Source organism: Nannospalax galili, unplaced genomic scaffold (genome assembly GCF_000622305.1).
Source record: "Nannospalax galili isolate Female #2095 unplaced genomic scaffold, S.galili_v1.0 scaffold685, whole genome shotgun sequence".
Lineage (NCBI taxonomy): Eukaryota > Metazoa > Chordata > Mammalia > Rodentia > Spalacidae > Nannospalax > Nannospalax galili.
In genome coordinates, this window is record NW_008353482.1 from 2,977,029 (window position 1) to 2,991,510 (window position 14,482).

General features: G+C 45.7%; 1 protein-coding gene across 3 annotated transcripts in view; it reads right to left on the minus strand.

Annotated features, from left to right (window-relative positions):
* Positions 1-14,482, minus strand: part of Fan1 (FANCD2 and FANCI associated nuclease 1) — a 64,216-nt gene that overhangs the window by 13,261 nt on the left and 36,473 nt on the right. For 2 of the 3 annotated variants that reach the window (XM_029554803.1, XM_008850612.2), the window contains exons 8-10: positions 11,006-11,125; positions 6,509-6,673; positions 5,416-5,566 (exon numbers count right to left, since the gene is read on the minus strand). In XM_029554803.1, coding sequence (XP_029410663.1) covers positions 5,416-5,566; positions 6,509-6,673; positions 11,006-11,125 — 436 coding nt within the window. Of the gene's footprint in view, positions 1-5,415; positions 5,567-5,939; positions 6,145-6,508; positions 6,674-11,005; positions 11,126-14,482 lie in introns of those variants that run through there. The other variant, XM_029554804.1, reaches the window with a different exon arrangement.

Sequence of the window (14,482 nt, forward strand, 5' to 3'; positions counted from 1 at the left end):
TATGAGGCAATGTTATTATTGTTTTGTCTCTGCTTTTCTAAGTGTGCCACTTTACAAATGTTTATTTAGTTCTTTGATTTATCCTTCTAAATTTCTCTTACTAGGTTTTGCAAATCCTATCCTACTTATCCCAGAGACTTTCACACACTGTACCATGAAAAACTCTCCTTTCAACCTCCCACCTCTCCACTTTTCCAGAACACGGCTTTTATCCATGTTGCTCCCTACTACACTCAAGCACCCAAACCATGTGGTTGCCATTATTAAGCTGTTTGCTCAAATTTCCTAAATGTCTATTTTACCTTCTTTGTAAAATTAAAGAGTTTTTTTGAGGGGGAGGGGTAGTGGGGAACTGTACCTTATACCTAATGAGTATTCTGTATGTTCTAAAATAAAATGAGATGACTAAGACAATTCCTTCAATACCTGCTTTGCTGTTCTGTCTAGTTCTCCTTGCTGCCAACAGTTCTCCAAGCCTCACTTTCTCCATTCCAATATTTTTCTAAACCATCTCTTTCCTTCACAACGGATTATAAATAAGCCCTATAATTTCTCTCACATATTTACACTGTCTTTTCACCACCATACTGTTGGGGACCCCTGTTGTGTGAAGTAGAAGTTCCTCCATGACCGGATAGCCCATGGGCTCAGCGTAAATGCAGGGACTCCTTTTAAAAATAGAGTGCTTTTCCTAGCATCCTCCTGACTCAGCTTTTGAAGTGCCCGCCAATGCCCCAACATAAACATGGCCTCTGGCTCTGGAAATACCATGCTTTCCTGTGTGATTTTTCAGGCAGTCTGGCAGTCTGGAAGCATGGCAGGAGCCCACTTCCATATGTGAATATGATATCTCACAAAGTGCCTGTCAGCTATAGCTTTTACCACTGCCCCTACAGTATAAAATATCCCAGTCTTCTCTCAATAATAGATAGCTGGATCACTAGGAGCTAGGAGCTGAAACACTGAGACCTGGAGCCAAGCAGAGTCATTTAATAAAGAGCTATAACATGGACTAAGCTGAGTCCCGTCTCTCTCTCTCACTGCCAGCGATCCAGCCTCTCCGGGGGGCAGCATTCTTCCGTCATCAACTCACGGAGCCCTAGCTTTAGCCGCCTTGCACTATTCCCGCGTGATCCAGCAGCCGGTGGAACTCGCATATTGAGGAAAGTGCACGGGGGAAAATTAGGGCGGTACCCGACTGGACACGCTCCGGTAGCAGAGACCCACAGAGACACGGAGAAGCAGCAGAGAGACCCGCTGCCACAACAGATGCGGAGCCGCGGTGCTGCGAGACTTTCAGCACTAAAGCGGCGGACAGCGACGTGCGGCCAGAGACAGATGCCCCCGCTGCACTTCCAGGGCGCGCGACTGAGACCAGGGGACCGATCCCCGCGGGACCGCGCGCCCCATAGCTGGGTACAAAATCCACAGGCAGGCTCTGGTGCAGGGTTTGTGACAACCTACAAGAATGACCACGCAGTCTCCACTCACCAGGTTCATCATTCACACGCTACTTTGACCTGAATGAGGCTATCTCAGTGTTCCCAATAGTGAAGGCTTCTACAAAAACTTCTGGCTATAAAGACCACGTCCCTCAATGCCCTCCTCATACTAAACACAACTCATTAGAAGATAGCCTCAGAAAGGAATTGAGTGCTACGGTCACTGAAAGTCAGGGACAGAGCCTGGAGAGGAACAAAGATCTTGCCCCCCCCCAACCTGTGCTGTGTGTCCCAGAGTCCTGACTCACCCAACTTCTTCTCCAAGCTGGGTGTCTCTTCACCCCAGCAACCCCCACAAAGAAAGGTAGCCACATGGACACCTCTCCACCTTCCTTCCTTCTGCCATGTCCATACTACAGAAAAGCTCCTCTGGCTGGCTGGTCCCTTATGAACCTGTGTGAGCCACAGGGAGCACATGGCAGAAAGCAGAGGGCCAGCAGTATGACTGGTGTGCACAGGAGTCCAGCACGTGCAGCTTCCTGCTCATAGTGGCTCCGTGCAAGTGCAGGGATGAACAAGTCCCAGGCAGTAGCAGCAGCATGTGGCTGTGTTCCTCTATCTTGCATTCCTGAACTGTGATGAGCTCTTTTGGTTCTGGTCCTTGGTCCCTCTAGCCTGTCCCCATGATGCAAAAGGACAGCTTCAAGACCCCACCCCAACTGAAGCAAGTCCTCCAACTACCAGGAAGTTTCCAAGTCAGGATCCTGGGCTCTGGCAAGCCAGGAAGAAAGCTGGGCCTTGACTTCCGGTTTCCAGACTCTGTGTAAAAGCTGCCGAGTCAGGGACATGGACGTTAGAGCCCTTCCTGCCGTCCTGTGAGCCACACCATGCACTGGAGTCTAACTCAAGTCATTTTTGGTGTGCTCCTTCTGCCTAATTCAGAAATAGCTTTCCTGAAGAGGTTTGAAATTGCCCCTGCACACAATCTCCTCCAGAGTTAAGCCTGACAGCAAGCATTCGGCTCAATATCACTATATCAATTTTCTCATATATTAGAATAGAATATAAATTTAAAATATTTTATATGAACATATTTAGTGCTCTGGACAAAGTTCCCTGACTGTTTTTCAGGCTCCAGGGAGCATTTTGGTGTATTCCTTTCCTAGCTGCCCCTCCTCCAGTGATTAAAGGGACAAGGAATCTGGAATCTCTATTTTTTTCTTGTATTTCTGCCTCTTCAGATGTACCCTACCTCTCTGTCTTCACTGGTGTTTGGACTTCCTACCCACACAGCATCACCCTTCCTGTGAGCAATACAGACATGGTATAGATTAACCCGAACACTCAGCAGGAAGAAACTAGATTCTGCAAAATCCTTACAGCCCTGGTTAACTAGGAACCTCACATTATGCCACTTGTATGACAATACTGGGTCATTTTAACACTAATAAGTCTACAGTATCCCTACAGCACGGGCACGGGGGAACCTACACAACACGTGGCCAGCACTCGATGGGTGTCCAAGAGAGACTCATGAGAGCTGCACAGCAAGTGTCATGGGAGGATACTGAGACCTACATCCACTATCCAAGAGAAGGGTGGGGGTAGGGAGGAAGATGGAAGGAGCTGGGCGGGTTGTGGGCCTACACAACAATCTTTTCCACTTTCATATAATATCAGGGTCAGTATCTTCCATGACAAAGAATCTCATAAAAAGAAAATACAAGTTAGAGCCAGGTCATTGAGGAAGTCCAGCCCCTCCATGTTCCTTGCTTTTTGATACCAGACAGGGAGCGTGCTCGGCAGTTCTTCCTCCAGAATTTACCTGTTTCCCTACCTGGCACTAGATAGTACTAAGGCCTGGTCTAGTCATTTGATTTTACCAACTATAAGACAAGGGCTCATGTCTATGCTTCACCCTGGGCCTTAGCTGAAGCATTGGACTTAACAGTTTATTCACGGAGACCAAAAGTGAAGAAGAGGGCCTGGAGAGATGGCTCAATGGTTAAGAGCACTGGCTGCTCTTGCAGAGAACCTGGGTTTGGTTCTCAGTACCCATATAGCAGCTAATAACCATCTATAACTCCAGTTCCAGGGGATCAAACTCCCTCTTCTGGCCTCCATGGACATTACATGCCTGGATGCACTTACATGCATGCAGGCAAAACACTCACACACATAAACATAAAAATAAATCCCCAAAAAGTGAAGAAGAATAAAAGGAAAGAGAGACTGGTGTTGGTAATTACACAAACCCACAGAACATAAATGAGGAGTCTATTCTGTTAAAAAGCCAAACCAAAGCCAGGCGTGGTGGCACATGCCTTTAATCCCAGCACTCAGGAGGCAGAGGCAGGTGGATCTCTGTGAGTTCGAGGCCAGCCTGGTCTACATAGTGAGTTCCAGGACAGCTGGGGCTACAGGGAGACCCTGCCTCAAAAAGATTAAAAAAAAATAGCCAAACTAAACTCTTTTCTGTTATGTAACAGGGCTACCACAATGACAAGAGACATGCCAGAGCAGCTCACATTTTGAGTCACTCCACAAGCATTCACCCCTGTGCACATGCAAGGTACAGCTGCAACACACAACACATGTGGTCTCACTGCTCCACTCCTGGGAGGCATCATGGTAGCCACTGGGCTCCTCAGGGTCTCCTATACCATGTCTGTGCACACGCTAAAAGAGTTCTATAGGAGAGCTAACCCCCAACCACTTGACTGTCTGGCACAGAAGGCTCTGGAACAACCATGTTAGGAATATCAAGGAGGAGCCAGTGTGTTTTAGACTCAGGTGTGTTTTTCTCAAATGGCCAATCCCAGCTCCCATACATGAAACCTATCAGTCAAATGTGCACATTGAACATGCACTCTGTTTGGTATACACATACACTTACCAGCATCAAGTGTCCCTGAGGGGCAGACCTATCCTCTGGGACTGTGTGTCACAATCTGAAGCACCCCAGTCTGTGGAGCAGAGGAGGGGTGACTCCAGGGCAGCTCCCCCACTGTGCAGTGAGGAGGCAGGGGGACAACAGATTCTGAGAGGAAATATGGGAGGACACAGGGTCTAGGCTTATCACACCAGGTGTGCAGCATCCCTGTCCTGGCCAGTGGGCATTTACAATCTCTCAGATTCTACATGGGTCAGCATCCCACAGTAGTTTCTTACTCTTATACATTTACATCCCAGGAATGGAGAGCGGGGCCCTTCCATAGTCCTCTTTTCTACCCTGTGATAGCTGCCAAGAAGGCCAGAAGGAGGCAACCTTGACCTGGTTCCACTGCACTTCTAGTTGAGAGAAACAAAGGTACCTTACCAGCAGCTCAAGGAACAGGATGATATTGAGGCCCAGGAGTGCCAAACCACTTCTCCTGCACCACGCACTTGCACACACCTGACAAGTGTAAGCATGCCTTCATCACCCAACAATGAAACAGAAACTGAAGAATTTGAAAGGTAAAAGATGGGCTCGGTGGGAAGCAGTGCCGCTTCCTCTAACTGACTTCATGCCCATCAATGGAGTCACTGAGTTACTTGGAGGGCTTTCTGCCTCCTGATATGTGCTGCTCACAAAGACAGAGGGTTCGGGGGAGTGGGAAGCCACCAGTCACTGGAAAGGAAGACGGAGAGCTCATTTCAAAAGGAATTCAAATCACGGTTCTTTCTAGCACCTTCTCTGGTGTACTGGCTATAGCTGCCAGAAGGGCTGAGTCCTTGAAACTCCTCATAGTCATGACCTCACTGGTCTGTTCACCCCGGAGATACACTAGCCCTCAGCTCTACCAAGAGGTTGGATGAAAGTCAAGAGGACCCTCTGAAAAACAAGAGAATTCTTTTTCACACACCTCTGGTCAGCAGTAGCTTCTACTGAAAACAGAGACAAGAGCAGCCCACTATGGACGAAGCACCGTGCAATGCTCTTCATTCACATACTGACTAGCTGGGATTAAAGAAACAGTGCTAAGTTTACCTTGGTCAAAACCGCTCCGCCTGTAATAGTCCAGTGCCAGCTCCTCCACAGAGCACAGGATTGTGGTAGGGTTGGTGGTGTCTCCAGCCTCCACAACAAACACAGACTTGCCCATCCCACGCTGTGGGCACAGCCTGCCTGTAATGGTCACCTGGGACAATAACAAAAAAGAATTGGTCAGTCCTGAGGATAAACCTTCCTACCCCCCAAAAGCCAGGCACTTAGCAGAATGCATGGTGTGACCCACACTGGCCTAACCCAGAGGATGTGACAGTTCACTGTCTTAGTCTTTGGAGAGCATCCAACAGGCCCCCTGAGGAGCAGGAAAAAGTGGTAAAATGCTGCGAGTTTTCACCACTTGTGTCACCCAACCCAGGTGTGACCCTATGAGCTGGCCCAGAAGTATCAGAGGAGAAAGAGGCCGCTACAACGGCACAGATGCAAGGTGACAGTACCAAATGAGCATTAGACTATTCCAAGTCCAAGAGAAAATACATACTAAAACTATGCTCAGGTGCCTTCCAGCTGTCATAGGGACCTTCTTGACCATAGCTACACCATGTTGAAGTTTAGGCTGATTCTAGTCTCTGAAATTATCAGGCAGTTGGCCAAGGGTATGGGAACACATGTCAGCTGGACCCCGGTTGTCTTGGGAATAGGTCAACATGTCCTGGAGCACACCTGCTAACTGCAGATTTATGGCTTCTGTAGGTTATGCTTGGCTTGCTTCTGCAAAATAGTAATTGTTACTTAATAGAACAGAAATTGTTAGGGGGCTTTGCACCTGTAACTTGGGAACTTAAACTTTTCACCCCTGGTTATGGTTTCTCTGTATAAAAGCTTACCCTAGAGATGGCTCGGGGCTACACACTGGGGTTCCGACACCCTTGTGTAGCCCTGGCCAGCAAGCAAGACTTTGATTTGGCAAAACTTTGTCTGAGTGGTCTTCTCTGGTGAAGCACACCACAGCACAGTCAGGAGAATGAAGGAAATGTTTAAATCTTAAAAGAGGGCTGGGGTTACAGTCTATGTGTATGAGGCCTGGGTTCAGTCCCACCAAAAACAAACACAAAAGCGCCCAAAGGACACTTACGTGTTTAACATCCTCCACAGCAATTTCTGGCAGCTGACAGAAGAGGTGTTTGTATTTTTTGCAGCTTGGAGACTCTCGCAGACGCACAGCTCTCTGATAAAGTGAAAGTCGGTGTCCTGTCCTCACTTCTGGATCTGCCAGTCCTTCGTTGATGCACCGAATAGCCTAGCAAATAACATGCCACATATTAGGATCCCAGAAGACCCAATGGCAGCATCCCTTAATTTATTTTGACAGGAAACTAATGCCTAATTATTCCACTTCCTAATTAGCAAATGAGAAAACAGTGCTCAGAGAAATGTAAGCCATTTTCTTAGATCTCATTCTGATGGCTTTAACTACACTTGCTCTAACACTCAAACCTCCTGGTAGGAGTGAAGACATTCGAAAGAGACACTTGTGCCCTCCCTTTCTCTATCAGATAATGAGACCGTAGACCCAGAGAAATGGACATTTCCATAGGAGTCTCATACTGGAAGAGGAAAAAACAAAACAAAACAAAGGCTGGCCCTGATGCCAGCCAGAGGAGGAACTTTTCTCTTGTAAAGAGATTTCACACAGCTCTGACACCCTGTCAGATAACTTTGCAGGAGAGTCTGGAACTTTAACAATGATGGGTCAGTGATGGACAGGACCACACAATGACCAGGACTGCTTGGTTATGCATACCTCTTGCCTTCTTTTTAAATGTAAACCTCATGTCAGGACCCTGAAGATGGATGCAGGGGGTTGTCACTGGACTTCTCTATTTGTTTCTCTTCTAATGTGGCTATATGACATAAAGTAGAGAACGTTTTCATTATCAATTATCTCTGTAGTAATTGCTTGGTGAAGACAAATGGCAAATACTAGCTTGTTAGGATGCCAGGGCTCAGGCTCTGATCCTAACAACTCCAGTAACAAGAGGATCTCAGCAGTCACCTCCTCACAGACCATGGCCTTAGGGATGGACACCTGCATAACAGGCTAAAGGAGACTTTGGAGGAAATGCTGGCTTAGTGGCTCTCAGAGCATTACCTGGGAAGCTGGGAAAGGCAAAGCCCACATATCGTCTAGAATGGGGCTCTCCAGAGTGGGGACTGGGTATGTGAGCACAGCACAGCAACCAGGTGACTCACATACAGGCAGGACTTAACTTACAGAGAGAATGAATGACCCAGGGCTTGGAGGAAATTAATATATTTTCCTAAGGTTATTCAAAGTTAGACAAGTAAACAGAAATACTAAAAAACACAGGAAGCTACCATTTTATTAAGATGAATATACTAGGAAAAGTGAAAAAAAAATAACAAGCATTGGTAAGGATGTGGAGAAACTGGAGCCCTCAGTTTTTGCTGGTGGTAATGTAAAAATGGAGCAAACACTGTGAACAACAGTTTGCTGGTTTTAAAAAAAGGCTAAACAGGGGCTGGAGAGATGGCTCAGTAGTTAAAAGCACTGGCTGCTCTTGCAGAGGATCCAAGTTCAATTCCTAGCAGCCACATGGTGGTTAACAAGCATCCATAACTCCAGTTCTAGGGGATCTGATGCTCTCTTCTGACCTCCAAGGGCATTGCATGTCACAAGTGCACTTACATACGTGCAGGCAAAACAATCATACATATAAAATAAAAATAATAATGACTCAGCCGTTCCTCTCCTAGAACTATCCCAAAAGAATTTAAAATAGGGGCTCAAGAGGGACTTGTATACCCATGTTCATGGTAACAATGGTCACAATAGGCAGGGGGTAGAGGCAAGCTGAGCATCCATCTACAGGTGACTGGATAAATCAAATCTGGTCTACACATGCCACATACTATTCATCCTTTAAAAAACCCTGAAGCTCTGACATGCTAGACTATGGGTGGAACTTGGAAACAAACGCTAAGTGAAACAAGCCAGGAAACTGGGCTATGAGAAAGGCCAGTGAGACTGCCAGGAAGAGATTAAAAGGAACCAGAACTTTCTTAGTATCAATCAAAAAGAGGCTGGGGAGATGGCTCAGGGGTTTGAAGGCTTACTGTGCAAGTGTAAAGACTTGAGTTGGGATCCTCAGAAGACACAAAAAGCAGGGCACAGTAGCACCTACAGAAGGCAGGAAGCAGAGACAGGAGAATCCTAGAAGCTTGATAGCTGTCTCAGATGAGGCAAAAGGTGAGGACCAGCACCTGTAGCTGTCTTCTGACCTCTATATGCATGCTACCGCACTCCCACTCCCACACCCACACCCATCCTCATACACACAAACAGATGCACAGACACATTACATGCACACATAAAGATTTAAAAATTAAGTTCAGCAGAGCATGCTGGTGTATGATTTAGTCCTAGCACTGAGGCAGGGGTAGGTGGGCTCTCTGTGAGTTCCAGGCCAACCTGGTCTACAATAGAGTATTCCAGGCCAGCCAGGGCTACACGGTGAGACCATGTCTAAAGAAATTAGTTCAAAAAACAAAAGGATAAATATGATTCCATTCATATGCAGCAGTAGAGCAGACACACTCTTAGGGATAGAAAGTAGATTAAGGGTTACTGGAGATGGATGGAGAACATGGGGATTGACTGCAGGCTTTCTGTCTAGAGTAATTAGATGGCAGTACAACACTGTGGGTATAACTAACACCACTGAATTATACAACTACATTTGGTAAGTGGTACATTTTATGTGCATATTACATATATTTTATCACATGAGAAAAGTTAAAAGAAAAAGGGTAATTTAAGGCCGGTGCAATGATTCAGTGGGTAAAGGCCCTTGCCACCAAGCCTGATGACCTGAATTCAATCCCTGGGACTCACACTGTCAAAGGAGACAACTGACTCCCACAGTTGTCCTCTGGGCATGTGCGTGCATGTGTGTGTGTGTGTGTGTGTGTGTGTGTGTGTGTGTGCATGTGCATGTGTGTGCACACACACACACAATAAATAAATGTAATAAAAAATTTTAGAAAACAAAAACTTTAAAAAAATGAAACTAAGAAATGAACAGAGGCTCTGGTCATGAAGAACTGATGGGCCAAAAGGCATCGAGAAGTGGGAAAGGACACAGAAGCATGCTCTGTGCCTCAGCAGAAGATGCCAGGCAGAGGCCTGGCACAGGGCTGGATGGCCAGGTTGGCTCTACTTCCGTCCTGGGGGCCAGCACTGGCTACCTGGCGCTCTACATGGAGAAGCAGGCTGCTAACAGTTTGTGTCCTGGAGACTGACATTAATCACGTAGAAAGAAGTAATACAATAAGGAGGGCAGAGAATGTTGGGAAAAGGTTAACAGGAACTAGAACCTTCTCAGCATTGATCAAAAATAATTTCAGTGGACTATCTGCCCTTATGTCTACAAGTGAATGCTCGTAGGAACAGATGTGAGAACAAGGGGGGATCTGTAAGGTAACATCCCTGATCTTTCCTGCAGTGAAAGAACAACAGCATGGATACACACTCTCCCCCTTCCATGCCTGGTTCTGGGTCACCACACGTCCTGCCTTGCTATTGCAGCCTCAGAGTGTAGCAAGAGGAAGAGGCACCATGGTCATCATGACAGAAACAGTTTCTACTGACCTTTTCATGGTGCCTCAGTAAAAAGGTACTATTTTAGTGGAAAGCCTTAAGAACACTACATCATAGTTCCACATTCCATGGGCATCTTTTTCCACCACTACATCGCCCAGATTCACTTACTGTACCACTGGAAAAACAAACCTTCCCAGAGGCACAGTCCCCTCCATCCAACTCAACACAGGGCTGGAATGGAGACTGACAGGGTGGGGACCAGTAGGCAGACTCACAAGGAGGCACTGCTGCAGCCGCTCAGAGGCAGTTGCCCGGCCTCGCAGGCAGGCCCCACCTTAAAAAGCCACAGCAGTGGCAGAATCGTCTATTTCCAAGACCCCAAGATCCCCAGCACAAGGAACACCAGGGGCTGGTGGAGAAGGTGGCCTGTTCCAGAGGCAGGGCAAAATACAGAAATACAAAGAGATACTCTCCAAGCACCTGCCTTTGGATACTCTCCATCAGCCTTTGGATATAGAAGTGCTGTGGCAACAAGTAAATAAAGACACCATTTCCACCACAGGCCCTGGGGTCAATCTGAAAGAGACAGAGAGGAGAGAGAAAGAGACAGAGACAGAGAGAATGCTGATCAGAGGGTATGAACCCATGGAAAGCTGAGCCATCTGATTCTCCTCTTCTAGATTCCACTTCCCAGATCCCAATAGAGGCCACTGTCAACCCCTTCCCCTCCCTAGTCAGGGAGAACAGCATCATCCCCACTATTTGGAGTTGGAATAACTCAATCTAAGAATGTTAAACAAAAGGAATAAAAATGGTCTAATTATATTTAGAATTTTAAAGTATTTTCATGGGCTGGGAGTGTAGGTCAGTGGTAGAGTGCTGACCGAAGTATGTGTGAGGCCCTGGGTTCCATCCCTAGTGCCTAAATAAAGTACTTAAGGCTTGCCATTTTCTTAAAAATACACTTAGAAGTATTACATAGTCTCAGGTAGATTGTGAAGTACCTACCGGTTCCAGACGCTTCAGGTGCTGGTGTAAGTTAAGAGCCAGTCGATCCCACCACCGGCCTCTGCTATCGGGACAATAGATTTTCTGAGACAAAAGGTTTTCAAGTTCCTTGACGGCTTCCTATAATGAAGAAAACAATAATGAAGAAAGGCTGTTAGATGCTCAAAACATCAACCCTAATTACAGTTAGAAGTCAACAGGATTGGTAAAGTCTATTTATAATATATGCTTTCCACTTAAAGGCCAAGGCCCAGAGCTGACAGGACAGAACTTCTCAGATGTTCTGCTACATGACATAACACACCTAAGCTCTATACTTTACCCAGGTCCCCTGCCTACAGGTGCTCATCTCTCAGCTGTGAGCAGGACACAATGTCTTCTGCAAGTCACCTAAGGCAGCTGAGAGCCACTGAGGATCATGGCTATGTATAGGCAGCTAAGAACTGCTTGGTACTGGCAACCCCCACCCCTTCCCCGCTTCTGGGAACCCAACAGGTTCTAGACATTACTGTAAGCAGGATCTGGGGCAGAGAGTGAGGGAGGATAGACAGGAAAAATTAAGGGGACACTGGAAGGGAGGGAAGCCCTTCACTCCAGGATCTGGCAGTGAGTCAGAAACCCCAACACAACCGACATGACAAAAATCGCCTACAGAAATAGTGCTTGTCTTCCCCAAGATGTTAAAAACAACAGACCATGCTTATTAGGGCCAGAATACTTGTGGCCTTGAGTTTAACTATATAGGCACTCTTCTTTCATCCTTAAATCCAAACAATGCACTCCAGAAAGACACCTTAAAAGTTCCATTTACAGGGACTGGAGAGATGGGTCAGCAGTTAAGAGAACTGGTTACTCTTCCAGAGGACCCAAGTTTGGTTCCTAACATCCACTTGGTGGCTAACAACTGTTAATAATTCTGGTTCCAGGGAATTTGATGCCCTCTTCTGACCTCCTCTGGCATTGCACAACATGGGTTCACTTACATACATGCAGGCAATATACTCATACACATAAAATAAATAAACAAAAATAATAAAATATTTTTAAAAGCTTCATGTACAAAAGGAAATTTTTCAAAGTAAGTAAAAAACCTGGTATTCTTTACTAAGTTTTTAAACACTGCTCAATCTTTAAATCTTGTAAATTACAACACATTCTTTAAGCAATGTAACTAAAAACTTCAGAGTTGGGCAGATCTGGCTTTGGTAGGCTAAGGCTGAGATCCTAGCAGACAGCCTAAGAGGGTGGGTTTTGACCTCCATTGGTGTAGCGGCTCTGGAATGTCAGCAGACCACCAGAGAGTGCCGAATTTTGGCCTCCTTCTGGCCCTCTGGCAGAGGGCCTGAGAATGCAGGGGACTGCCTGAGAGCCCCCAGATCCTGCCTCCACATGGTGAAGGAAGCCTGAGTGTACTTGACCGGAACCTGAATTGTGTTTCTGTGCGTACTCCTGAATAGCTGAACTGAAACCATCAGTTTCCCCCAAATTAAACCTGAGAGAACCTGAATGCTGTAGCAACCAGCTTTACATAACCAATAAAGAAAGTATCTAGGCACACCAATAATACAAACAGAAGCATACTTCAACTTAATTCTCATATTAGAATCATAAATAAAAAAAGAAATCCACATGCCAAAATCACAATGAAAGAATAATAAAACGGAAAGCCAAAACACTACTTCCCGACCAAACTCCACCAATCCTGTAGAAGAGTTCTACAAGGAGAACCCCCTAGAACTGAATTTAAAAGAGCAATCATAGCATGATCAAGGAATTCAAAGAATTTAAAGAAAACACAAACAAACAAATCACAGAACTCAAAGATAAACTGAATGAATTCACAAAAGAGATAGAAACATTGAAGAAAACTCGGGCAGAAATGAAGAAGGAAGCAAAAAACTCAACAAGCCAACTTGAAACAACAGGGAAAAGCCTCACATCTAGAATGAATGGAACGGAAAACAGAATATTAACAATGGAGGATAAAGTTGAAGAATTGGACCACTCAACCAAAGATTATGGAAAAAATTTAAAAACATAGGAATGGAATATGCAAGAGATGTGGGACACCATGAAAAAAACAAATCTACGGATCATAGGAATAGAGGAAGGAGAAAAATTTCAGGTTAATGTTATTGACCAGATCTTAAACAGGATAGTACAAGAGAATTTCCCAAAATTAAGGAAAGACATCCCCATACAAATAGAGAAAGCATATAGAACACAAAATAGACAGGATCAGAAATAAAACTCACACAACATATCATAGTAAAAATACTAAATGTACAGAACAAAGAGAGAATACTGAAAGTAGCAAAAGAAAAACAAGTCACATACAAAGGAAAGCCCATCAGAATTACAGCTGACTTATCAATGCAAACTATGAAAGCCAGAAGAGCCTGGACCAAGGTATTTCCAGTTCTACAGACAATAGATGACAGCCCAGAATACTTTACCAAGCAAAAATGTCTATTACAGTTGAGGGGGAAAGAAAAATCTTCCATGACATGAATAGCCTGAAAAGAATACATGTCTACAAAATCAGCCCTTCAAAGAATACTTGAACCAACACAGAGAGCAGAGAGAAATAACTATATAACCCAGGAGCAATGAAACAAAATAAATAAAGGTATAATCAAGAAAACACTAGACAAAGAACACAAACAACAATCATAATGATGGAAACCAATACACATCTTTCAATAATAACCTTAAATATCAATGGACTGAATTCCCTAGTCAAAAGACACAGGCCAAGTGAATGGATTAAGAAACAAAATCCAGCCAGGTGTGGTGGCACACACTTTTAGTCCCAGCACTTGGGAGGCACAGGCAGGTAGATCTCTGTGAGTTCAAGGCCAGCCTGATCTACATAGTGAGTTCCAGGACAGCTGGGGCTATAGGGAGACCCTGTCTCAAAAAGACCAAAAAATAAGAAATAAGCTCTCTCCCACCTGCAGGCCTCTCTCTCCAGGAGCCCTCTGGGCCTGGCCCCACCCTCACCTCCCTCTACTTCCCTGGGCCAGCATGACCTGCCAGTCTCTTTCCTGGACACTGGGGCTGACCTTTCCTCTTCCTAATCCTTTGCATCCAGACCAAACCAGCTCCTCAGGGCAGTCCCCAGGAGCCCTTGGAGCTGCCTCCTGCCCCCATCTTCCTTGGCATCTCTGGGTGGCATAGCCACCAGCTGCCCTAGACCAGCATCTTTCCTGGGCCCGGCTCCCAGGCCAGTCCAACCCCCAAACTACTGAGGCCAAAATCTTTCCTGGAGGGATCCAGACCTTAGGAGAAAGCCTGAGAACATCTGATCCTCATCTGACTTAGGCCTCTGTGGGAACTCCTGAAGACAAAAGCAATCTGGCCACTCCAATATAAAATCAAAAGAGAAAACCGGAAACTTAGACGAACCAGCTTTTAATGCCCAACAAGTAAACCACAAAGACACATAAAGTTCACAAAAAGCAGACCTAAACTTGA